Consider the following 27,901-nt stretch of genomic DNA (forward strand, 5'->3'; position numbering starts at 1 on the left):
TAAGTACATGAAGGAAATTGGAGCTATGGGGAGCTCTGGGGTAAAGGGTGGGGAATAAATTTTCAGACATAGGAAATAACCAGCAAAATATTGGGGAGGTCAAGCTTGCCAACGTGCAGAAATACCGGGAGGCAAATGAAGCTGACGGACACTGAGCAAGTGGGAGTAACAAAGGCCATGTGATAAATGGGTGACATGCTACGTCATTGGTTTTGGCCAAAGAGAGATAGCTAGTCTAATTGACAGAGATTTGAAGAAGAAAAATAAAGTGGTCTGAATTGAAGTATTAAAAGGATCACTCTGGTTGCAGAATGGAAAAAATGGTATGCTTCTCTTTGAGAGGTAAAAATGGAAACATGGAGGCCAGAAAGGTGGCTATTGTTTATAACCCAGGAGAAAGATGGGGGTTAAAACAGGTGGTAGTGGTGGGGGTAAGTGGCTCAATTCTTGATACATAAAGATGCTGGCTTAACCCAGTGTGTGTGAGTAGGAAGAGATAGCAAAAAGAGATTGGATTCTGGATATATTTTGAAATTAGAACTGATAGGATTTGTTCACAGATTAGATGTGGAGTATGAAATCAAGAGAGGAGTCAAGAATAATAATGCCAGGACTTACGGTTTTCTTACACACGAATGGTGTATATGTAAATTTATGTAATTATTTTACAGAGCCACTTGGGATTCTTTAACAAAGCTGAAGATGCACATGCCATATTTCCCAACAATTTCACTGCAATATTTTCATCCTAGAGAGACTTTTGCACATGTACATCAGAAGACATGAGCAAAATTTTCATAGCAGCATTGTTTATGCATCAAAAAATACCCCACAAAAAACAGTAAAATTAATTCATAAGCTGTGGTGTATTCATATCATGGAACAGCATACTACCATTTAGTTAAATGAACTTTAGTTGTGAGCCTCAACAGGGTTTGAAAACACAGTGTTGATCAAATATACAAGCTGCTGAAATATACAAGATGCCATTTATAGAACTTTAAAAAAAAAACCTGCAAACTAAACAATAGGTTTTAGAATACACATATGATAAAACTAGAGAATGTTAGGAGGAAATATTCGGAACCTAGGGAGGAAGGATGGAGCATTTATTTAGGAATTAATTGTATTTTATTTCTTAGGTTGGGTGCTAGACACATAAATGTTCATTTTATCATTATAGTTATACCTAATGATACACATACATATAATCCATTTGTATAAATAGAATATTTCATAATAAAAATGAAAAAAATGTGATTTGCTACACACAAACATATGTATGTATTCAGTCTTGAATACACTGAAGATGAAATTTTCTTTGTTATAATTGCATTGAGACGAGAATAAACAGGTTATATGATGCTTAGAGCTTTGGAATATAAATTAAATTCTGAGGCTCTGAACAGAATCCCAGATGTTTGCTCACCATCATATTAGCCCTGAAACTGTATTTTACAGACATCTCAAAAGCATCCCACTGATCCTAGAGCAGTGGAAGGTATGGATGCTTAGGCTCCAGGGTATGAAGCTTCTTTTTAAAGACTAATTTCATTCAGCAAGACTTCTGTTAAGGGTCTGGGCACATCTTTCTCCGAGTGTCGTATGTAAACACATTCCTTTTTAACAGGGGGCCTTTTTTAAAACAATGTTTTCCTCCATCCCAAAGGGTTTACTTTTGTTGGTTAAATCTTACCCATTTTGAGGGAGGAAAATGCTTTCATAACCACTCAACATTCCTTAGTACCTTAACTCTGCCCAATCTCCACCTTTTTCTGCACCATGTAAGAGCAGACAGGAGATTTTAAGAGGGTGTGTGCCTGTCTTCATAGTGAGGCAGGTGGAGGGAAATGGTGAGAAGAATCAGTCTTCTGTGTCTACCTAAAAAGTCTTAGGCAAATCGTCTAATTTAGCCTCAAAACATGTGACTATTGGGAAAATAATATCGACTCTAAGAAAGGAGCAGACATTCCCATAAGTCCTTGCCCATCTCCAATTATGCTCCAGAGTCTTGGAGATCATAGGATGCAGCTTTGAAAGCAAGGCACCTAAGGAAGTAAGGGAAAAAAAATTTGCCTATACTGGTGGCCAAAACGTGACAGAGGCCTAATTAACAACCAACAACTCACTCACAGGAAAGACATGTATACATTTTAAAATGCCATATAAGTGTAGCTTATTTTCATTGGTGGCCTGCCATCCTATGTTACCAGCACCACTTGGGTCTGGAGCTGCAATAGAGGAGTGCATTAGGTTCACACTTGGAACCGTAAAAGAAGCCTTTCTGTTTAGAGCAACCCCTGAATGATGAACATAAATATCTCTTCTTTCTCAAAGCAAAGGAGTTTCTTTTGTTAGCCACCTGAGAATTTGGTACATCTTTAGATGCAAGAATTCCAAATTGGACTAGGTCTACCAAATACACTTTGATAGGAGCAAAAACCATAAATCAATCTCATGTCTGCTTTCTTTCCCATCTTCTCAAGGAGAATGTGTACTTGAGAAAAACTAGAATGGAATTTAGAGTGGAATCTGGGGGGTCAGTCTGGAATGGTATGCAGTATATTTCTGACTGTACTGAGTAATTCACTGATTTGTTTGGTATTGATTCAAACTCCAAAATACTAGGCTCAAAGATTAAGAAGTGAGAAAAGGAGGCAACGTGGGAACTGAGATGCTACCGGATTTGCATTGTGCACGAATCACAGCTGTTTAGAATCAGAAGAAAACCTAGCGCTAGTTTAAGGCAAGCTTAACATTTTAGAATATGTATTAAAATTTTCAAACACACAAGTGCTCTCTAGTTTCTTTTTGTGTGTTATTTCCTACATCGTTGCTCTAGAGTCATAGAATAGGTTCAGTGTGATAAGATTCAATTGAACTTTCTGAGAACTACTTTTGGCTTACGAAACTCATATGCACCACAGAAGAGGAAAACAAAGAGTATTTCGATTGGAATTACTTTGATATAAATTTGGGGAGGATTGACATCCTTATTGTATTGTCTTCCTATTCATATATATCTTATCATTCATAGATCTTCTTTCATGTTTCTCAGAAAGTTTATTTTTCTTTAATAATAATAACAATGATAATGATAAAAATACTAGTGTTATTAGATGTTAGGCACTATACTTATTATAGAAGCATATAATATATTATGTAATCACTTAATGTTTGTAATTAATAATCATTTATTTTAAAATTTTGGATATACTTAGTTGAATTCTTCATCAGTATTTTATATTTTTTGTTGCTTTTGTGAATGGCTATTTCTTGCAGATATATAAAGATACGTTTATTTTTGAATACCCATCTGCAAATAATGACAGTTTTTTTCTTTCCCAATGTGTATCTTTCATGATTGTTTTTCTTGAGTCAACTGCACTAGCAAGTTTATCCTGAACTTTCTGAAATGGACGTAGTGATGGCATTCAGCCTGTCTCTCAATTTGAAGGGACAGTGTTTAATGTTTTGGCATTAAGTGTGATGTTTCTTAATTTCTTTGATCTTCTCTTTCTGAGGTTAATTATATTCCGATCAATATATGACGTGTTAAGAAAATGTATTTTAAATAAAATGTTTCGTTTTAGCAAATGTATTTCCTGTAGCTTTTAAAATAATTCATATGATTTTTCCTTTTAATTGGTTCATGTAGTGAAATATATTAATAGATTTTCTAATCTTGAACCATATTATATTTCTTGGATACACCCAACTTAATCGTGATGTATTAACTTTAAAAAATTATATATTATTTTCACTGACTTTTAAGAATCAATATTTATGAGTAAGATTAGCTTGTCATTTATCTTTCTCATACTGACCTTGTTTAGTTATATTATTGAGATCGCACTAGCCTCATAAAATGGGTTGAAATTTTTAAATTCTTGAGTCTGTGTGAGATTGAAATTGACATTGAATTTTTGGTAGAATTTATCTTTAAAAACCATGTAAGCCTAGTGTTTTCTTTATAGAATAATTTTTATCTGCTGATTCAATTCTCATTTCTCTTCCCTTCACTTGCTCTACTCCAGCTACACTAACCTCCACACTATTCTTTTGTTGTCTTTCAACACATCGGATACCTTCCTGCTTTAAGAACTTTGTAGCAGCATTTTTGTTAAAAATTCTCCTTTTTCACATATGATGTGGCTGCCTCCCTCTCTGCTTTCAAGTCCAGCTTCAGTTGTCACCTTGTCAATGAGGCCTCACCCGGCAAAAAATTTCAAATTCAACCCATGTTCCTGCCTTGCTCCCTGATTTCCCCTAACCATTTTCCCATGATACAGTACTGTCTAGTCTATAAATAATTGACTTAGTATTCATCATTTTTATTGTCTGTCTTCCCCCTTTAAAAATAAGGTTCATGAGAACAAGGATGTTTGTTTTAATGAGTGACGTATCCCAAAGCTCCAGAACAGTGATGTTACAAAGTAGGAACTCAAACAATTATATGTTTAAAGAAAGGAGAGAGAGAGAGAGAGAGAGAGAGAGAGAGAGAGAGAGAGAGAGAGAGAGAATGAAAGGAAGGAAGGAAAGAATGAAAAAAGGAATGAAAGAGTCAAAGAGGGAGGGAGGGAAGGAGAAAACCTACCATCTAGGCCAAGAAATACGATATTGCCATACCCAAGAAGTTTGCTCTAAGTTCTCTCTTCTATGGTCTAATCACTACTCTGAATTTTATGATAATTATTCCTTTTTTTTTTTTTTTTTTTTTTTTTTAGCTGTTACTCCTCTTTGTGCAACCTTAAACAATACATGGTTTCATTTTGTTTGTTTTAAAACTTGGTGTAAATGGAATCATGCTGTATGTGCTGTTTTATGAATAGCTTTCCACTCATGAGTGCCGTGTTTTTTGAGATTTATCCATGATGACCCAAATTACTGTTGCCTATTTCAGCAGGGATTTTTTTGGATCTTGACACAAAATATGACACAGAAAAAATACATCCTGTGCAGATTTTTTTTTAAATTAAGTATTTGAATCTTTACATAGTATATTTATCTCAAACTGTGATGGGACTGGCAAAACCCAGGGTCCTGTGTCAGAGGCTATACGTACCTGGTACTCATGTGTATTTCAACTCTTTTCTCTCCTCCACTTTCCTTTGGGTTCCACCGGATTTAGAAAAAAAAAAAAGAATTGCCCTGGAACAATAAGGAGTTAAACCTCTCTCATTACCAATCTGAATTCTATCCTTATCTTTCTTGTATCTCTTGGAGACAAACTTTCATCCATGTCCAGTGAATGAGAAACTTAGATATCTTCTGTAGGAGTAAGTGGGAAGGTAGAGCTTGACTACCTGTTTTCTAAGACTTTCATACATGGACTTGGCTTTTAATCTAAAGATTAAGAATGTATGCTTTTGTTTCTGGGTACTTCATAAACAACACCTACATCTACTTGTCTGAATGGGCGTGAGCCTGGTAACAAGTGAGAAAAAACCAGATTAGTTAATAGTCATCAACAAAGCAAGCATCTTTTATAGTTCTTTCAGGAGATAAATTAATCATAACGTGATTATTAAATTAACTTTATTTAAAACAATATTACTTGATTAACATTTACCAGGTATTTTCACCACTTTTCAGGAAAAATAATTAGAGGTTAATTTTTTTTATTATTTGAATGATTTAAAACTAACTCAATCATGTGATGCAAATTAATACATAATTTTAACTTCTTTGAAGTTTTTCAGTGTGGTTAATAGTTTTGAACAGTTTTTCAGAGGGAAACTACATTTTCTATTGTAGGGAAATCTGAATTAAAAAAAAAAATGTAACAACATTCTCTGTTTTGTGCCAAGGTCTTGGGAAATCTTAAGACATGTTAGGTACATGAATTCAGTTACTTGAATTATTATTATCTAGAAAATACTGACAGGATCATAAAAGCCAACTTTAAAAATTGAGCACTCTAACATAGTGTAAATAGCCAGTTTGCTCTTATTTCCACTCAGTATCTAACTTAGGGAACTTTAGGGACAAATGCAAGAAACTGTTGTGTCATACTCCCCACATCGACGCCAACAGCTTATTTTGTCCCATTTTGAAAAGTTTCCCATTTAATTAGGTTTCACAGTGTGTGACAGAATCGCCACTGGAACAATAAGGAGTAATCCCATCTGAATGCTACTTTATCCTCTTCCTTTGCTTCTTGGGGAAAACCTGGGAATCTTCAGGAAGCAAAGCTGAAATGGCTTTAGTCTCTGTTCCCAAACTCTGACCCTTAGAGAGGCTTCTTCAATGACTATTTAAAAATCACCTGAGGACTGATAGAGAAGCTGCTCAGGAAGAAGAAACATGATTGTTAGTTTAAATACCATACCCACACGTGTTATACAGCAGTAGTTTGACTTCCAAAGACCTACGTCACTCTGTGATATTTTTCCATACTTTTATCTCACAGATCTCTGTTCACTTTCTGCGCACAGTCTTTTTCTCATTATCCAGCAATCTCTATTAGTCCCTCGCAGCGCTCCTCACTCTGCTACATCTGTTGCTTAGAGGAAATAATAGTAGATTTTTTTGAAAAGAACAAAAACATGTCCGTGTTACTTCGTATTGAATTACTCTAAAAGGTTATGTTTGTAAATATTTGTTCATTAAATATTTCAGTTATTCCTTCCCATTATCTTTTTAATCAATGAAAACTCCTCATGTAAAACATAATGAGTTTTACATAATCACGCCTAAACTACCAGGACTGTGAATTCTAAGCATCATTTTGAGAGAAAAGAAAAAAAAGATGTGTACTTTTTAGATTTCAGAAGGGACAAGTAATCAGAGGGAAGCAAAGTCTTTCAGAGATAAAAACCAGAGTTTGCTCTCATTCTCTCTCTAATTCTGGTTCAAAAATGTAATTAACAGTTTATATGAGATCGTTCTAGTAATTTTAAAATCATATATTTTAAATTACTCGTAAATTATATATTATATTATACATTCATTTTATTCTTATTTCCAATTTAATTTCTGCAACCAACATTCTACATTGGGTTATCAGGACAGTAGAGCAGGAGTATGCATTTGATAGAATGAAACATTTGGAAGATCAAAATTATAAAGATCTATGAGGTGATACTCACCAAAGTCACTTAATCCTAGAAGAGCTTAAATAACAGCTTGAATTTTTAGTGTGTGCTTCTGTGTTATTCATTTACTCACTTGTTTATTTTAAAGGTGCAACTCAATAGCTGTCAACTCTGGCAGCATAGTAGCATTATCTGGGCTACTTTTTTTTTTTTTTAACATGGCTTATCTCCAGTTCACAGAAGTAGGTCAAAATAGAACACTTTTGTGCATTTATGTGAATGCAGCAGGACATGGAGGGGGGGTGCAGGAAATTTCATCAGATCATGGTCAAGACAAGCCAAGTAAAGAGTAGAATCTGAGACAGTGCCACCCAGGGATGCTGTACACATGTAGCAAATAGCAGTGTGTACCTTGGTAATGATATTCCTTAATACTGTATATACAGTATGTCTTGGGTCACACGTCTCTACCCTGAAAATTTTTCCTCCACTGCTGGAAAGTCAGTGGATTTTCTTTCTACCTTTAGCCTGTTCTTTCGTTCTCATGGAATGCAATTCTTGGGTCACCTTCACAACCTTGCTCATGAAAATAGTACCTATCTTCCAAAACTCCATTAAAATGCCTTTTTCTAAGAAGCCTATCACTTCATTATGTAAACACAGATGTATTCATATTACAATGGAGGTAATTCTGTTCTGCCTTTCATTCTCAAAATAGGGAAAAATACCTTCAACAGGAACCTACACAAATCAGTGTTGGATATGAGTGAAAGTGGAGAGGAGAATCAGGTGATGTTTCCAATTCCACATGCCTTGTAGAGATTCTGACATTCCCTTTTGGAGCTGTGTACCATCTCTCCATCCAGTCACTGCACATTATGAGATATTATGATCAGAGTTTACACATGTTAAAACTATGGAGCCTGACAAAAAAAGTTGAGAACTACTAATAAGGTCTTTCCAAAATTATTTAGAGGCCTACTATGTGCAAAACAAATACCTACAGGTCTTTTTGAGACCAGAACTCACGGATGTTCAGCTTTAGATCTTCGGTGGCTCCTTCCCAGAGCCAGGTAAGAGCTTAATTAGTATTGAGTAAAGGAGACCTGACTCCATGCAATGGAAGTTTGATCTTAAGAGTGAGTCCATATAAATGAAATGATATTGCCCACTATGTTGTACAATATTTTTCTTTGTTAGCTAAAAGATCTAAAAACAAATAAACACAAAACAAATAGCGAATGGGAAAACTAAATGACATTCCTCCCCCACCCCCAAATCCTCATCTTGTTCAATGCCTGTACTTGCTATGTTTTCTGACACCCAAAACATAGTCCCTTGTTCTAATTTTACTTTGCAATGTGAGTAATAACTGCAAGAGTTTACAGTAGATTTGTAGCTTCTGCAAACTCTGGGGTGAAATATGACAATGGAAATTCGGGGAGTAGAGAAGGTGGTGGTGGTGATGGGAAGAGAGAGGGGGATGGGATGTTGCACTTGGAGCAGAGGTAATGGGGACAGAGCAAGACTAAAGACTTTGGGCACCCGGTAGGGAATTAGCGCTCTGAGAAGATTCTCCCTTTCAGGTGCTACTCTCCTGTAGCAAATGGGACCAGAATTTGTAACCTGCACATGACTGGGTCCTTCACACTGCTCACACTATGCTAGGTTCATGACTTTGTCATATTCCCCCAATAATTAACCCAGTGCCAATTACACTGGAAGCTTTGTTGGCTTAACATTACACTTCAGAGCAAAATGTAAATCTCTCCATTTGCCAACACTCAGCTTTGTTCTTTCTCCAAAACCTCTAGTCTTACATTCTTCTTGATTCAAGATCTCTCTTCCTCACTTTTCCCACTCTGCCTCTAGAATCCCCTCCTTGCTCAGAACAAGTTAATTCTGGCCTCAAATTTAACCCATTCAACAAAACAAAAGCTTGACAATTGGCCTAAAATGACATCTATATCTCTTCAGGCATTCCTGAGAGTGTCTGGAATGATCAGTTAAAATTGTCCTTCCTACCCTCAACCATAGTTACCAAATGCTTATGAGTTATGAACTATAGTTATATTAAATTACAAAAAAGAGGATTATATTGGGCATGATTATAACTTGTGAAATATACGCACATATATGCACAAGAGATATTGCTTAAATGATTTTCTTTATACTTTCTCAGGAGATTAATAAGTTTCTTAATAGATTCATAGAGTGTCTACTCTAGCTGAAATCGACTAGAATTGTGCTCCCTAGGAATCCAGACTATCTTCTTGAATGTTTTTTAGGCAACAATTCAAATGGAGAAAAAAAATAAGTTGAATTAGGAAAAAAAAAATTATCTCAAGTTCAATCACAGAAAATTTCAGGAGCAAGAGTAAAATATATTGGAAAAACTTTTAAAATATGTGAATTATATCTATTTTCATAATTTCACCACAGTAATTCCTATAAACATGGCTACTTATAAATGCTATGTACAATTTACTTTTTCACTTGTTCTTTACAGCATTTTCACTAGATTATTAAAATAAGTAATTTTCTTTCCAGAAGCAAATGCGATTTCACAAAAGCATAAGTTTTCCTGATCAGTAAACATCTTTAAGTAAAATCTCATGCATGGTGGCAGCTCCAATCTGACTAAAGGAGTTGGAAATTTCAATCTACTTACTGGAAATCTACCTGGACCAGTGAGAGAAAGGAAACTCATTTTTGCAGATTGCTCAGTTGGAGTCACAAAGCATATAAATAAGAACTACAAATTCCTTGGTCGATCTAGCCCAATTGCTATGGTAGTAGATTCATCTGATGGCTATGTCAGCATCTTTACACTTTCAAATGTCTGCTAAGATGGCATTTGTGGCAATTCTCTTTACTAAGGTAATGTGAGTGTCAATAAATGTTTTTTCAGCAGTTAATCACTAATTTTGTCATTTTTGTAACAAAGCTTATCCATCTATTTATTTTCATTTTGGATGTCCCTTTTCTAAAACATCAAAAAGGTAGTGTAACTTTCATAAACTTAATTTATCTTTTATGTTAATTCTACCATTTGTCCTCCTGAACAAATGCTTTAATGGTTCTCTGCCACTTAAAAAATGATTCATAAAATTTTAAGGGACAGATGTCTTTGAAAAAATATTTATGTTATAGTAAGAGTGAACAGCAGGGGTAAAATGGCTTAATGTATTGTTTTGTTTTGTTGTTGTTTTCTTGTGGGATTTGTGAATGACTTGTCCAATATGTAATTCATTTTAAGGTCAGCCAAGTTATATTCCTCCTGAAAAGCCTATTTTTTAAATTATGGCTCTTCTACACCTTCTTTACTGTCATCCCCTGACAGTTAACTTAATGATTAATTGTACTAGACCTTAGGCACACCCTAGTAGTTAATTAGTTGACAATGGTTGGTATCCAATATTGAATGATATACTTACACAGATAAATATATTTATCCTAATTCTTTGGCTCTGCCTTCAGAAAAAAAAAGGCTATCATTTATTAACAGATTTAATTTCAAAAATAAGGCATATACTCATACTAAGGAAAGACAAAAAAACATAGCATATAATAAGATACACCCAAGAAGGCTGCATGGTGCAGAGTTAGGATCTGAAACTCTGAGACTATCTCGTTCAATCCTGATCCCATGAGGTATTAGCTATGTAAACTTAAGCAAGTTATTTAATCTCTCTGTTTGAGTTTGCTCTTTTGTAAAGTTAGGATCATACAAATAGTGTCTATCCAAGATCTTTTGTGAGAACTAAATGAGTCAACACAAGAAAAGTATTTAGAATTTAGTGTTTTCTATGGTAATTCTTATTCTCCCGGGCTCACGTATGTGCCTCTAAATTGTATAAAGAGCTTATAGAAGGTTTCCTTTAAAAAGTATACTATGGAAAAACTTTGCTTGCTTGTAACAATTTGGACATGAGATTATACTTAATTTGTGACAAAACATGTAGTGGATCAATTACATCAACTGAGTGAACTGCTTGCTCTATGGTGAAATTACCTTGACTCTTTTATCACCTTTCCATTCTTAATCCATCATGATAAACTATAGAGTTTAGCTCCCAAATATCTCACAAATCCATCCAGTTTTCTGTATGAGTGAATGAGGAACGGAATTGTCTTGTTTTGAATAATTGATATAGCTGCCTAATTTGTAGAGCTGAAAATGAACAACCTTTAACTATATGTTTTCTGTTGAGCATTTTTCCACTTAAGAGGCCTTTTTCTTTTTTCCCCCCTTGGCATTGAAACCTTTAGGAGAAGAAAAAGATTCCAAAAGAGAGTATCCTATAGATCTACATGCTCTAAAAAAAGAAGGCATTTTAGTTGATCCAGCATACTTGGTTCTTGGCAATTTACTTATTTACCCAAAGAGTTTTACCACCTTAGTTTTTATCCCTTAAAATATGCCTGGATTTAGACTTTTTATATAGTCAAAACACTTCATTTTTATGTAGTCAAAACACTTCCTGAGTTTACTTCTTCTGGGACTGTTGTTCATACTTTGGCTGTGATAATTTTCCCATGTTAAGTACAGGAATCTAGAAAACTCCCCAAAGTCATGCAAAAAAGATTTATAGCTGAAGACTTCGACCTTTGTTATATATATTTAATTTCCATGTTTTGTTCCTTCTCCAAAGTAAAAAGTATGAAAAGTAAAGGGGAAAGGAAAAGTTATCCAAGAGATCTCCTCAGGTGGGATTTAGTATAGAAGTCTTTAAGGGGAAAAGATGAAAACCTTCAAGAATCTGATGCTCAAACTTTATTTTCCTATCTTCAAAATGCAACCTAGTTTCATTCTTTAGCAAGACAATTAGTAATAACTAATGTTGGGAGCCTTGCACTAATTTTATTTGTATTAGGAAATTTTTGTAGAGGCAAAGAGAGAAATTCACTCAATAATATTAATTCATCACTCTGGATTTATTCAGAATGGGATTCATTCAGAAGAGTTCTTTGTTCCCACATCATCTTTTCATCTTGGGTTTGGCTTCTATAAAATATACTGAGCAAGTCAGCTGATTAAAGAAAACCCACAAAACATTAGTAAGAAATAGGAATCTCATCAAATAAAATCAGTTCAACAAGAAGAAGGTAATACTTTTGATGTTAGTTTGATGTAGAGATTAACAGAGCACCCACAATTTATTTTAAATAAGTTCACCCCATCATGAGAGTATAATCCTGTTATATAAATCTTTATGGATTAAAGATTGCATGACTGCCTACAATCCTGGCTGGAAGTTGTAAATCAGTAAAGTGTTTTGTGACTAATTGCTTAAAGTGCTTTTATTTTAAAGCGTGAATTTAAAATTTATAAATTTTCTTCAATAGGAGCAACTTGCATATATGTCCAAGAAAAGCAATTCCATTACTATTTTCAAAAAACTATAAATAGATGAGACTCTCTCCACACATTTCTTCAACTAGCCCCTCTTCATAGCCAGCCTATGTTAGATAGAAAAATGTACATAGGAGAAAAAGAAAGAAAATAGAAGGTTTTTTGTAAGAACACTAGTCTTTCATCCCAGGTTAAAGGATAGTTGGATATATGAGGTTGTTTCCTGTTTTGGCTGATTCTTGGGCCTTAATCAACGTAGTTACCAACTCAGCCCTCTGAAATTTGGTGACGTAAAGCTAAAAGTGGAAAAAACAATTATTTGTTTGGGCATTTAGTAGCCCTGATTTAACTCAGTCTAAAACTTGGTCAAACAATATTTACAGAATATCCTAAAGGACATCTAAAGACTACTAGAATTTGGATTATGCATACTATTAGTATTTGCTAGTCTTTCTTCTGTAGTAGGTACCAACTTGTTGAAAATTATGATGATGAAGCTTGGTGAAAAATTTAAGTGGTTTTAGTCTCCATGGGAAAATAAATAAAATCAAAGGAGACAGTCTCCTGATTCTTCTCTCATCTTCCCTAGATGAAATTTATACAAAACAGTGCTCTCTCTAGTGAAGAATTTTATTATAAACACTAAAAAGTAAGGTATTTGTGATATTTGCTATCTCTAGGGTAGAAGCAATTATTGCTCTTGCTATATCTGAATATGCAAGGAAAACTGAATGCAATTTGAGATCCCTAAGGTCTTAAATGCTGGCCTCATAAAATGAGTTAAGAGTTGGCTGTGATATTGCAATTTGGAAAGTCAGAAATCAAGACAAAAATGATGACAGGGTTTTTCACTCATTCACACCTTTTGATTTTTTAAGCCTAGGTATTTACTGCAGCCATATATTTATGCTGGATTTTTTCCCAGCTTTATGGAGCTTTAATTGACATATAACATTGTGTAAGTTTTAGGTGTACAATATGTCGATTTGGTACTCATATATTGTGAAATGACTGCCACAGTAGGGTTAGGTAACACCTCCATCACCTATCATAATTACCTTTTTGTGTGTATATATGTGGTGAGAACATTTAAGATCTACTTTCTTAGCAACCTTCGGGTACATAATATACTATATTTAACTACAATCACCATGCTGTATATTAGATCCCCAGAACTTATTCCTCTTGTACATGGAAGATTATACTGTTTGACCAACATCTCCCCATTTCCCCCGTCCTCTAGGCCCTGGCAACCACTATTCTACTCTGTTTCTATGAGGTTAGCTTTTTAAAATTCTACATATAAGTGAGATCATACAGTATTTGTCTATCTGACTTATTTCACTTAGCATAATTCTCTAAAGGTCCAGCCATGTTGTCACAAATGCCAGGATTTCCTTCTTTATCATAACTGAAATACTGAAATATATATATACACACATATATATATACATATATATATATGTATATATATATATATATATATCCCCCATGTCTTCTTTATCCATTTATCTGTAGATGGGTACTTGGGTTGTTTCCATATTTTGGCTATTGTGAATAGTGTTACAATAAACATGGGAGTGTAGATATTTTTTTGATATCTTGTTTTCATTCACTTTGAATATATACCCAAAGTGGGATTGCTGGATCATATGGTAGTTCTATTTTTAATTTTTGAGAAACCTCCACTCTGTTTTCCTTAGTGGCTGCACCAATTTACATTCCCACCAGCAGTGTGCAAGGGTTTCTTTTTCTCTATTCTCTCACCAATATTTGTTATCTCTTGTCTTTTTGATAATAGCCATTCTAATAGGCATGAGGTGATAACTCATTGTGGTTTTGATTTGCTTTCCCTGATGATTTCTGATATTGAGCATTTTTTCAAGTACCTGTTGGCTATCTCACATTTTTCAGTCAGATTGTTTCTTGTCCTATTGATTGTATGAGCTCTTTATATTTTTTGAATATTAAGCCCTTATCAGATATATGATTTGCAAATATTTTCTCCCAATCCATAGGTTCCCTTTTCATTTGTTGATTGTTTCTTGTGCTGTGCAGAAACTTTTTAGTTCAATGTAGTCCTAGTTATTAACTTTTGCTTTTGTAGCTTGTGCTTTTGGTGTCATATCTAAAAAATTGTCAAGACCAATGTCAACGAGAGTTTTCTATATATTTTCCTCTAGAAGTTTTATGGTTTCGGGTCTTATGTTTAAGTCTTTAATCCACTTCAAGTTAATTTTTGTATATAGTGTAAGATAGGGGTCCAATTTCACTCTTCTGCATGTGATTATCCAGTTTTTTCAGTACCATTTATTGAAGAGACTATTCTTTCCTTACTGAGTATTCCTGGCTCCCTTGCCAAATATTAGCTGTCCATATATATATGAGGATTTATTTCTGGGCTCTCTGTTCTGTTCCATTGTGTATGTGTCTATTATTATGTCAATAACATGCTGTTTTGGTTATTATTGTGTTGTAGTATATGACTTGAAATCAGGAAGTGTGATGCCTCCAGCTTTGTTTTTCTTTTCCAGGACTGCTTTGGCTACTGGGGTCTGTTGTGGTTCCATACTAATTTTAGGATTGTTTTTTAATTTCCATGAAAACATTCCATTTAAATTTTGATAGGGATTGCATTGAATCTGTAGATTGCTTTGGGTAGTATAGATATTTTAAGAATATTAATTCTGATCCATAGACATGAGATATCTTCACATTTATTTGTGTCCTCCTCAATTTTTTAATTAATTTCTTAAGGTTTTGTGTATAGACCTTTCACCTCTTTGGTTGAATTAATTTCTTATTATTTTATTATTTTTGATACTATTATGAATAGGATTGTTTTCTTTATTTCTTTATCAGATATTTAGTTGTTAGTGTATAGAACTGCAGCTGATTTCTATATGTTGATTTTGTATCCTGCAACTTTACTGAACTTGTTGATAAGTTCTAATAGGTTTTTGGTGGAATCTTTAGAATTTTCTGTGTATAAGATCATATCATTGGCAAACAGAGACAATTTTACTTTTTTCTTCCAATTTGGGTGTTTTTTAATTTCTTTTCTTTGCCTGATTGCTTTGACCTAATTACTATGTTGAATAAGAGTGGTGAGAATGTACACCCTTATCTTGTTCCTGATCTTACAGAAAAAGCTTTCAATCATTTACCACTGAGTATGATTTTAGCTGTGGGCTTGTCATATATTATATAATCTTTATTATGTTGAGATCTGTTCCCTCTCTACTCAATTTGTTCAGAGTTCTTAGCATGAAAGGATGTGGTATTTGGCCAAATGCTTTTTTTCATCTATTAAGATAATCATATGATTTTCATCTTTCATCCTACTAGTGTAGAGTATAACATGTATTGATTTATATGTGTTGAACTATACTTGCATCCCAGGGATAAATCCCATTTTATTATGGTGTATTAGTCTTTTAATGTGCCATATAATTTGGTATGCTAATATTTTGCTGAGAATTTTTGCATCTATATTTATTAAAGATGTTGGCCTGTGGGTTTTTTTTCCTGTGGGTTTTTTTTCTCACTGTGTCCTTGTCTGGCTTTGGCATTAGAGTAATGCTGGCTTCATAAAGTGTGTTCAGAAGTATTCCGTCCTCTTCAATTCTTTGGAATAGTTTTAGAAAGATTGGTGTTAATTCTTCTTGAAATGTTTGGTAGAATTAACCATGAAAATCATCTGATCCTGGGGTTTTCTTTATTGGGAGATTTTTGATTACTTATTCAATCTCTTTACTCATTCATTATTGGTCTGCTCAGATTTTTCTATTTCTTTCTGGTTCAATCTTGATAGTTTGTATGTTTCTAGGAATGTAGTTGGATTTTAAGTTGAATAACTTCTCATTACTCTGGGGTCACAAATCTCTATTCTTTTTCCTCCACGATATCAGCAAGAGAACATTTCACTTTTTCTTACAGCCCTTTACTTTGAAATCCCCTTAAGTATAGGACCTGAGTAAGCCTTGGTATTTTAGTCTTTCTTAGACTGCTATCTACGGCAGGTTTTACTACAGAGAGTAGAAGCAAAAAGAGCCTTGTTTCTTAAAAAATGCAGTTCACATTTCTTACTATCAAACTACTTTACCTTCCCTGAAAAACTGAATTTTGAATCCTAGTATCTTGTCACAGCAGGAAGATGAAAATGCCATGTTTACTCCACACTTTCTAACTTGAAACTTTTAAAATTTTTTTCTCCAGACAACAAAGAATGCTTTTGCATTTCAATTCATGGAGATGTCTTGAAGTATTATTTGATATTATTATTAATTCAAAATTACATAGATGACAGACCTGCAGCTAGATCTTATTATTTAATGCAATAATAAAGAAGCATGTATGTTACTGTATCACATCGCTAGGATTACTTATATATGTTGATAATTATATTTTAATGTAAGTGGAATCCTTTGTAATCTTATGTATTTTATTTTATTTACTTATGGATTTTATTTTGAGAAGGCCATAGTTTCACCAAACTAAGAGAGGGGCCCATGATTCAAAAAAATGTTTGAAACCTTGGACTATGTGGCTGTTTCTCAAGGTCTTTGATATGGTTCACTTTTGGGCCAAGATGATCTTTAATGGATCAAACAATGCAAATCATTTCTTCTTTTCTGGCAGAATGATAGACAAAATGATATGAGTTTCTTTTTTTATAAAAGACTAAGGGTTATTTCCAAGTAGTATTATCCAAGTTAATTGTAAAGGCTTCTGAAACTAAAGAGTTAGTAACTAAATGTAATGTGATTTGAATTTGTTGAGAACTCTAGTTTTTTTCCTAAGCAATCCAACTGCCATGCATTTGCTTGGCAATATTGTTTATATGCTCCTGAAAACATCTGGAATTTTACAGTTTTCAAGGAAAACACTGTTTGTTCAGTGCTGCAAAACTTTTGTCTTGAGTTGATCATAGTTTTTTGGTTTTTTAAATTTGTTTGTTTGGTTGCTTTTGTTTTCAGAGAAGAGGCATTAAGTATCCATGCCATACATTTATTTATAAACATATCTAGTATGTTGAGTTCAACAACTTGAACCATTTTTAAAGGGACTGCACACCTTACAAAGCTCATCTTCATATCTGTTTCATGGATTAACTAAAACATCCTTATTTCTTAAACAATTGGTGTCTTACTACAAAGAAAGGTGTGGCAAATCTAGATCTAAAGTAGAGTTTGTCATAGTTTTCAATTACTACTTTTCTAATTGTATGTATAAAATTACTCTTGGATGTGATCTGTGTATCATGTTGGTATTTATTTGTTTGTAATTGCTGCATTGTTACCATTTGATGATTTTGTTCCTTGTCCACTCTTTTGTTACTGGTGAGTGCTTTACCCACTCGATGTGAGAGCATTTGGCAGTAGGTATACCTCAGTGTCCTTTGCCCATTTTGAAAGTTTCTCTCAAACATTTAAAAAAAAAAAATTCAGAACCAGAGAATTAATTGTTTATATTCCTTTCTTTTAATTCAGTCTATTCTTTCCACTCTGTTCTATTCTATTCTAGTCTGTTTTGTTCTGTTCTAATTTAGTTAGTTGTAACTAACAAGCCGTTAAATCAGAAGTTTAAGCCAAGTTCTAAAATAATAAATGTCAGAAACAAATTAACTTGTAAGACAGGAATTTCAACAAAGTCTCAAAAGCCAATTATGAGGATGCTCATAACCCTCACCCAACTCAAACAAATGAAAGGTCAGGTTGTTGAGGGTTGAAAAAGGATTTGTGAGCCAGATTTCTTTAATGAGCTCTCTGCTACCAGGAAAGAGGTAGAAATGCTTCTTTCTTTACTTCAAACCAAAGGGAGAGAGCTTCACCAGAGTCTTTGGGGAGCTTGAAGATAAGGGGTGTGGGGAATGGAGTCTAGTTCTTACATGAGAAATACAAAGAGTTACATTGTGACAGATGAGACAAAGTAGATTTCAGCCTTTCCTCAAGTAATTTATGGAAACACATGCCTCATGAGTATTTCTTGTGAACAAAATACGGCCCACCCATACTTGGAAGGGTGATAGTACCATGTTTCCCCGACAATAAGACCTAACTGGAAAATAAACTCTAGCATGATTTTTCAGGATGACATCCCCTGAACATAAGCCCTAGTGCATCTTTTAGAGTAAAAATTAATATGAGACGCGGTCTTATTTTCGGGGGAAACATGGTACCTCAGCAGGCAGAAACTGGAAATGTACCAAGAAATTTCCAGAGCTGTGGACATTGTAAAGGAACCAATTTCATGTGCCCGTACGAAGGTGGTGAGAAGTCTCCATGGTTCTTGGCAAGAAGTCCCCAAAGAGCCCCTGAATGTGTTCACAGAAGAATCAGCTCTAAATACCTGACAGTGGTGCTGGTCAAGCAGCAACTTTGCTGCTCCTCTCAGCCCTCTTCTCTCTTTTCTCCAGCTCAGGAGTTTAAGGTAGCCTTTGGGGGGAGGAAGGCAGACCAAAAAATGAAGGAAACATCAACCATGCCCCCCACCCCATACCATTTCTGGGCTCTGCAAGAAACCCAATGTTGGAAACAAATCTTATCTTTGTTTTAAGATTGATGCGTATTATATGTGACCAGAACTTCTGTCTGAGTTAAATTGCCAAAGCAATTTAATGTAACCACACAATGTTTTTATTATCTAAGAATGATCAGGAAAGTCATGTGGCTACCTGAAATTTTGATCCTAAGACAAAAGATAAGTTCCCCCATGGGGTGGGGGGCGGGGAGAAATATATATATATAAAATCTGAGACAAAGTAATTTTGCACCTCATAAGTTCTATATGTTCTTTAATTTCATAAATTCAACAAAATAATCTGTTGCAACTGAACAACACAGTCTTATATTTTGAAGGAATTATCAGGTTAATTGGTGCAAAATTTAACAGTATATTTTCAGTCAAATTTCAGACAGAGCATTTCATCATATATGACTATTTCTTGAAATATCAAGGTATTTTGAGTAATTGACTCAAAAATTAATTTCTGCTACTTTTACTTTCTCATATAAGACTTTTTAAACTGTATATTTTATATTTCTATTTTTGATAGATTCTTTGCAACCTCTGTAGAAATATTGGAACAGTTTCCATGCTAATTTTTTTTTCTTCTTCTTCAAGGTTTATAAAGAAGACGAGTTTTCTAAGATTATAAATTCCATTAGTTTGTTTTGGCAGATTATTTCTTATGTTAAACATTACTATTCTCTTATACTCATTTGTTTTAAATTCATAGCAACTAAGCAACGTGTGGTAAAAGACACTGATCCTTAGAGTGTTTCAAAGAATTTATTTCAGTTAAAAACATTCAGGAAAAACATGCATAATTTTTACATTTGATTTAATAGACATTTAACAGGTCTCATCTGTTTCATTTCTGTATTCCCAGATTAAATTGCAACTTCACAAAATTGTGTAACCACCGAAAGATGACTTGTTGTACTCTATAAATTCATATCTGAAAACAAAATGTTAGTACCTTTGGAGAAAAGTGCCATAAAATCCATTGTAAAATCCAGTCTTCAACATTTTACTAATTGCTTCAGTTTCTTGACCTTATTTACTTTTTTCACAGGCCTGTTTTTTTTGTGTGTATCTGTTTACTTGTATTTTAGGTGAACCTGATCTTCATAGGAACTCAGAAGATCGAGTAAATGTTGAAGAAAAATGTGCTGATACACATTCATAGGTTTGAAACACCATAAGGGCTTCTGTCATTTTAAATATGAGAGGTAATTTCATTTTTTAGACAAGAAACCTAATTTCTGAAATGAATTGTTTGTAGAATATCATTAGAGACAAAGTTATTTAAATGCCATTCTGAATTATTTTTGAAACACCTTTGTCTTCTGTCTTCTGGGGCAAAATCTTAAATATTTACCTTTTCAAAGAGTTCTTACTTTGCTTATGAATGAAAATTATACTTACTGGGACATTTTAGTCCCTCAAATTGATGGAGCAATTTAATCCTGATTTCTTTTACTACTTCTTGTAGGAAATATGAATGATCACAGCAGGTGATAATAACACAGCAAATATGTAGCAAGCATCAATGTTTGCTAAATATGAAGCAAACATCAATGTTTGCTAAAATCCATGGACATTTGCATTAATGGTTCTCTTAAAAACTTAACTTTTAGGGCTTACCTTCAGTGTACCGAGTTCTTAACTCTGGGAGTGATGCCTTAGAAATCTGAATTTTTAATAATCCCATCTGCTGATATTTCTGTACACTAAAGTTGAGAATCACTATGTTGGGCCTCCAGAGGACGTGCAGGCAGTTAGAAGGAATGGATGTGTTTTTATAGTGGAGCTGTCTTAGTGTCTCCTTAAAAACATAATAAACTTTTTTTCTTTTGAAGCTATATAGTGTACACTGACTTGGAAACATCAGTAGGAAAAAATATTGCTTAATTTTGTTTAACTCAGTTTTCTAATGGTATTTATTTGACAACAAAACCTTGTGTTCTTAAAACATCTATTATGTCTTCAATGTTTTGCTTACATTTTTCTTTTATGTTTTTGTTAATTAGCGTGAATAAGATGAGAGTTGGATATACAATGCCATGCTGTTTTATTATTTAAAAAGATGCTGGCATATGATTTATCATATTTTCTTCCTTGAGGGATCTGTAAGAGACTTCTGGCATTTCAAAGACAAACAAGTATCAGACCTGTTACTCCTTGGAAAGGAAGTGTTCCCTGTTCCTGCCAGTGCCCGCCCTTTAGTGTTGAGTGTACTGCCCAAGACGGGTCAAAACTGATGATTTGTGGGCTGGATTTAGTGTGCGCATTTGCTCCTTTGACTTCCACAATGATTTAAAATATCTTCTTGAATATCTTCAGACAGGGTTTACGCTCTTTAGTTCACTACAGTCTTTGTGACTCTAGTTGTTTTACACTCACCTAGGCCCATTTAATTCATTTATGTTACCTATCAGGCATGAAGAGCTATTTGAGTTTGCAACTTCTGATCCAAGGGATTAAAATTTTTACATTTTGGGATTAAAACATACAGAGAGAGAGAGAGAGAGAGAGAGAGAGAGAGAGAGAGAGAGAGAGAGAGAGAGAGAGAGAGAGAGAAGAAATAAAAAGAGAAATTCCAACTGATATAAAACCAATACCTGTTATATACTGACAAATCTTTTATTTTCTACGAAGTCCAATGTGAAATTGTTGCACAGTAATTGATGTCTCTTTATGACTAAAACATGATCTTCATATTCATTTGGATTTTATTTCAGGATAATGAGAACAGTCCTAAGTCCTCAACTTTCCACAAAGCTATATTCTCCTCTTTCAACACATGCTTGGTTCAGGCCATTTTTATGGACTCCTATATAAGGAATTCATAAGAAGAACATAAATTCTGAGGTAGTTACTCTGGTCAAATAAATACAAAATTGCTATCAGAGGTCTGGCCAGTGCTTCTGTCATCATTTTTCCTCCACAATTTGGCCTTCTTCAATCAAGCCTGAGAAAATTTGAAGACGAAAGTTGGACAGTTTTAAATTGTCATCACTTTAACCCAGGTGTAGCATAGGTGACTGTGCTATACATGTGCAGAAGATGAGGCCTTTTTAAAACTTACTCTCTTCCATTGTTTTACAGAATGCTGTAACTACGGTATTTTAAGGTCTTAAGTAAAAGGAAAGCAAAAAAAAATTATGGAAAAATATTTTTTACGGCTCTGAGGAGCAGGCCATTCAGATTGTCATTTTACATACATGGAAACAAATCGAGAGGCAGGGCTGTTTGGAAGCTGTAGTTGAAGTCCTATGACAACAATGGAGCTTCATAGCCCTGGCCCTGGCACCGGATGGACGTGTCGTCGTAACTCTGAAGTTGGGAAACCACAGTGAAACCTGTCCCTGAAACTAGTGGACCAGCTTGCATCCATACCTGTGGCTTCAAAGCTCTAATGCTTCACCTACATGGACTTCATCACCATGCAAGTGACATGTTACCTGCAGTCCAAGATGACAAGAACCTTCAGCCATAGTTGGACATAAGCAGTAGAAATGAGAATGGAATTTGCCTTCCGAGGTGTTGATCCATGTATTATAGCCATGGGATAGTGTGAGAAGTGTGTGTGTGTGTGTGTGTGTGTGTGTGTATGTGTGTGTATTCAAAAATGTCTATGAGAAAGGAAGCCCGTACTTTTCTGTACAGATAACGTTATTTGACGTGACTGTATGTTTTACTACACAGAAACACACTGCCACCCTTGGAGACTCTGCTTCCTTGTCATGTTTTGCCTGAGCATGTGCAGAGCTTTCCTTTACTCCACACTGAAGAACTACCTTTATTTGTTATTAGCGGACAAAAAAGGTCAAGCACAATTAGGTGTTGTAACTTTTCACTGTATAAACACTTCAGTGATTGTGAGACAAAGTGAATTTGTTTTTGTGAAAGGTAGGAATTAGATGGAAAAAATCAAGAGTAGCCATCAATTAAAGAATAACGTAAAGGGAGGGTATGTGTGTCCTAAAAAGTTTTCTGTTGCATCTGCTTCTTTTTGGGTTCCACAATGCTAAGCAATATTTTAGAAATGGATACAATCAGAAGCTTTTAAGTCTAAGGAGTGTGATTTTATAACTCACGACTTGGAGCTCTTTTAATGTGTAAGCCATATTCTATATGCATATTAGGTATGCATCATTCTAATTTAAAATATATTTGTGCATAGACTGTGTAAAAAGTGCTTTTAAATGTTCTGTGAATAGGTCCTTAGCTTCTGTTTCACCTGAATCTTGTGTAGAACACAGCTAAATAATTGAATTGTATCATAGACATTATAATGCAATTGATATTTTAAATGTAAGCAGTAAAGGTTGATCTTTAATATGCTGGGGGGACATGTATAGATATGTACATCATGGTGACTTTTTGTCCTTTAGAAAAAGTATTTTTATTTCTATTTATGGAGAAACTATAAGTATTGCTTTTAATGTCTTTTTTAAATAGCTATTTACCAGCTAGAAAATATTCTGCATTTGAAATAGAATCTGATGCTGTAAAGTCTAATAACTTTTGTTCCTATTTGAGCCAGTTGTCTTTCGCTAAAGCTGTAGAATCTCTAGAAGAAAAATACATTGAAACACAGCTTCTCAATTGTCATAGGAAACATGTCCACTTTGGTTTCATTAATACTTCAAGATCTAGAGACATTGTTATTAAAAAAAATAGATGAATATAATGAATTTATCAATTTCTGTATGTGGGCTTTCACCTAATTTTCCAGGTTATATGACTTATAGAGTACTGTACCTGAACTTCAGAGGGAGTAAAGAAAGCATGCTCCATTTCCTCAGAAGAGTTGTCACGCTGTTGATGTACTTTTTCTTTTCCAATATCCGTCCCTTTCTCTCTCTCTTCCCTCACCTCCCTACTTCTTTCCTTTTCATTTCTTTATTTCTTCCTTCTTTACTAACTAGTGTTCATGAGAGAGGAAGTCAGAGCAGAGGTTACCAGTGCCCACCCCTTCTGCAAACATCACAGTTGAGTCCATCATGATGAAAAGGATTGACGCTTTATAAAGTCTGCTGCACCTTGAATGTCCTGCTTTGCATTTTTATCCTCAGCTACCCAACATATCGCTAACATTTTCACATGCCTTTTCATTTAACCAGTACCTCTTAATTTTTAACATTGACAAACTACAATTCTTGTGTTTTTATTCTGCTGTAATTCTCAGTATTTCTTACTACATATGATAGTTAAATAAACTGTACTTGAGGGAAAATATTGTGAAACGTTTGGTGTCTGATGTAATTCAATTTGGTGGGGCATTGAAAAGTTGGAGTAATCAGAGAAAACGAAAAGTACACCAACTTAAAAATTGATGCAAGTCTTGTCAGAAAGTGATTTTTGCTCTATTAAAGGAATATTCATTGAACATTTATTATTATATCTATTATTTGCAAGCCCCTTCCTAGATACATGGTGTATATAAGAATCTGGAAACCTAAATCTTTCTCTAGAAATTTCATATCTTCTAGAGGAAATAATCTATACACAAAATAACGAAAATGCTACATATGAAAGTAACTAAATACAAATAAAATGCACCTCTGGATATTAAAGGAAGTAAAGATTGCTTCCATCTTCAGGGCTTCCAAGAAGACTTCATAGAATAGGTGGCCGTGGGTTGACAATTCAATAATGAATAATAACAAAAGCTCATATTCACTGCCTGTTTTCTATGTACAGCCTCCATGTAAACTCTTACAGACATTCTCTCTAACCTCAATAATCCACAATAATCCAGCCAAGAGGGTACTGATAACTGATATGAGTAAGGAAACCAAGTCTCAGAGAAGGAGCCTCAACAAAGGCCATGCAGGTCTCTCTGCCACCGAAGACCTCTTTTTCTTTCTGCTGCATCTGTGTAGAGTGGGACAGAAGTACAGTGGAAAAGGAAAGCTCTGTGAAGGACATTGTGAATAAGGTAACACTGGAGAATAATAAAGAAGCAAAGAATGTCAAGTCCAGGTGAAAACCTAGAGAGTTTCAATTAATTGAATTAAGAGCAAGTGTGACACAATATGTGCCACCTCTTAGGCTTGTGTCTCCAAAATGCTAAGGTATTCCCAATGAAAATATAAAAATGTATCTTGCCATCAGCTACACGACACTTAACTGAGCTTTTTACTCTACATGTAATTTCACGATAAATTTCCACCTAACATCAGAAAGCTCTCAAAGGCCATATTTTAATTTTAAAATATAATTTAGATATAAAACATGTATTTCCTTTGGAAGATATGTTAAGCCTTCTGTTCTGTGTCTAATTGCTTTTCTAAATATTACAATGCTTATCCACCATTTAGTGCAAGCCTTAAACAATAAAGACAATATATATTTTAGAGTCAAAAAGCAAACTCCAAATAATGTCTCACATTACATGCATGTCATTTCTTTGGAGGAAATCCCAAATATTTAAAAAACAAATCCTATATATGGACCAATATGTATATTTAAAGATTTATTTGGGGCTATTTATCCTTTAGTAATATTAAGAGATTTCTAGATCATTTGCTTAATATTTGTGATCGTTGGAGAGCTTTGCATCTCAAGCTGATACATTTTTATCTTTGACAGTTAGACATTACAATTTTTTAGTGTTTATTATAGTCTCACTGCTGTGTTACATTACTTCTGACATCTCTTTTACTCCCTGTAACTATTCTTTACGGAATTGTTATCCCCATTTACGGAGGAGGAACCATAGAAAAGGAAGGTAAAATAATCTTTGTAAGGTCATGCAGCTAGTAGGTGGAGAAGCCTGGATCCGATGTCTAAGGGAGTGTGACTCCCCAAATTGTTAGGTTAGACTGCCTCTGGCCATTGTAGGAGGGTGTCATGTCTTTTCCAACTGCCATATCTATTCCTTCCTTCCCTATCCTTTAGTCCATTCTACTCTTTAGTCCATGTCCAAGCACGTGTCCCTAAAAAGTACCCCTCTGAGAAAGCACCATTTCCAGTGACCAACAGCAGAGACAGGTATGCTTTGGGGACTAATTAAATCATGTAGTACAGCAGACAAGGTGCCTTTGAGATCTGTGGATGGAGGAATTATTTCTCATGCTTAATATGTGACCTTAAACACTTGCTTTTCAAGTAACCAGTGGTGTTCAGTCTAGACCTTTGCTACTTAAAGTGTGGTCCCCACCTTGGAATGTTTTAGAAATGAAGATTGTCAGGCCCCATCCAGACCTACTAAACTGGAACTGACATTTTAAGAAGAGAACGGGGTGATTTCTATGTAGATCACTGTTCTAGAAAATAATGAAATATTATAGAGGTAATTCTAAACACCCGCTAAGCATTTAAACGTGAGTTTGTTTTGCCCTACACTAAATAAGAGGCTCCTGTGCTCTCAGACCTCTACTATTCTCTCACAACTAAAGCAAATCAAACCCCAAGGGATGGCTGAACTGGATATAGTCTGTGATTTCTTCAGTTTTTGAGGACATTTCTATAGCGTTAACACTTGGGTCAATTTAAAGTTAAATCATATTGTTTCTATAAACATTATTGACCTACTTCTTCTTTCTATTCAAAGAACACTGCATTGTTTAGATCTTTACCATTTCACTGATGTTCAGTATTTGTCTTCTCTACTTCCAGCCCCTTTCACTTTTTCTTTTCTGCACACTGTTATTAAATCTGCTTCATTCTTTGGTCTTACTGCTCTTCTCAAAAACAGTTTCTCTTCGTATCCACCAGAGGTCAGCAAACTTTTTCCATAAAGGATCAGACAGTAAATATTTTAGATTTTGCAGGCTACATTTTATCACACTGTCCCTTCTCCTCCTGCTTTTCCTTTATTTTTCTTCTCCTCCTTCTTCCTCATCTAATTTTTCTTCTTCCTCCTCTTTTCCTTCTCTTCTTTAACAAAACTGCAAAAGCCATTCTTAGCTTAGGGGACTGTGGCTGGCACACATCAACAGGCCACATGGCAGATTTGGCCCAGGGGCCCACACCTGCTCTACACAATGCTGCTTTTTCAGATCAAGGAACTTGGTACCCTAGGGTAAGAAAATGAGGCTGCTTTTGCCAAGAGTAATTATCCCAGGAGCTCCAGCTACCGCAGGGCCTGCCCAGCCACCCTAAGGACCGGAGCGATCAATAGCTCCTGTACACCCATTACCCATGGACAGCACACATAGCAGTTTGGAAGGGCTGACTACAACACTGGTTCTCAACCTGTAGCATCAGCATCACCTGGAGGATCTGTTAAACTACAGGCTGCTAAGCCACCTCCCACCCCCGAGATTCTGATTCAGCATGTCTCCAGTATGGCCCGAGGTAATGCTAATGCTACTGGAATGGAGGTTTCACTTTGAGAGCCACTGGACTACAGGTAAAGCTTAAACTCCTTAGCTTATCTTTCAAAGCCCTGCACAGTCTACTCCCAGCCTATGATTTAACCATGGCCTTCACTGCATCATTCACGGTTCCTGGATTTCTGCCATGCCTTTCTACACAATGCCTTCCCTGGGTAGATAGATTTTTCTGCTCCTTTTGTCATCTTTACCTGTCACTATTCCTCCTTCTTCCAAGGACCTGTGCATATGCCAGCTCTCCCAGAAAGCCTCTTCTCATTACTGTGGTCAGAACTCTCAGACCCTCTTCTCCGCATGAACACTGATCTCTAGCCCTCTGTGCTGGAAAATTGTAGCTCTCCATGTCATGTGCTCGCTGGCCGATTTTAAGGTAAAGAAGACTGATCCTTACACACAGTAGTTGTTCAGTAAATTTTTGTTGAATAAATGAATATGAATAAATGAAAGCAGGAAGAAAAAGTTTATTCTTGTTTGTCCTAAGTGTTTGATATCTGATTGAGATAATCTTTTTCAGATGATATCTCTAGTTAATTCAATCAAAATCAGACTCACTTTTCAAGCACTTTAGATCTACACAATCTCAAAAAGCCATTTGTGTTTTATCTCAGAGCAGACAAATGGGGAGTGCATTAATTCTTAATTAATTCTTAATA

The 27,901-nt window shown here is 34.9% G+C and overlaps 1 protein-coding gene across 6 annotated transcripts in view; it reads left to right on the forward strand.

The window, feature by feature from the left end:
• The window catches only part of PDE1A (phosphodiesterase 1A), a 316,130-nt gene extending 288,437 nt beyond the window's left edge, over positions 1 to 27,693 (forward strand). For all 6 annotated transcript variants that reach the window (XM_033112655.1, XM_033112654.1, XM_033112656.1 and 3 more), the window contains 2 exons: positions 20,013 to 20,129; positions 21,642 to 27,693. In XM_033112655.1, coding sequence (XP_032968546.1) covers positions 20,013 to 20,086 — 74 coding nt within the window. In that variant the 3' untranslated portion in view covers positions 20,087 to 20,129; positions 21,642 to 27,693. The remainder of the gene's footprint in view (positions 1 to 20,012; positions 20,130 to 21,641) is intronic.
• The last annotated feature ends 208 nt before the right edge of the window (positions 27,694 to 27,901 follow it).

This window comes from Rhinolophus ferrumequinum, chromosome 8 (assembly GCF_004115265.2).
Source record: "Rhinolophus ferrumequinum isolate MPI-CBG mRhiFer1 chromosome 8, mRhiFer1_v1.p, whole genome shotgun sequence".
Taxonomy (NCBI): Eukaryota; Metazoa; Chordata; class Mammalia; order Chiroptera; family Rhinolophidae; genus Rhinolophus; species Rhinolophus ferrumequinum.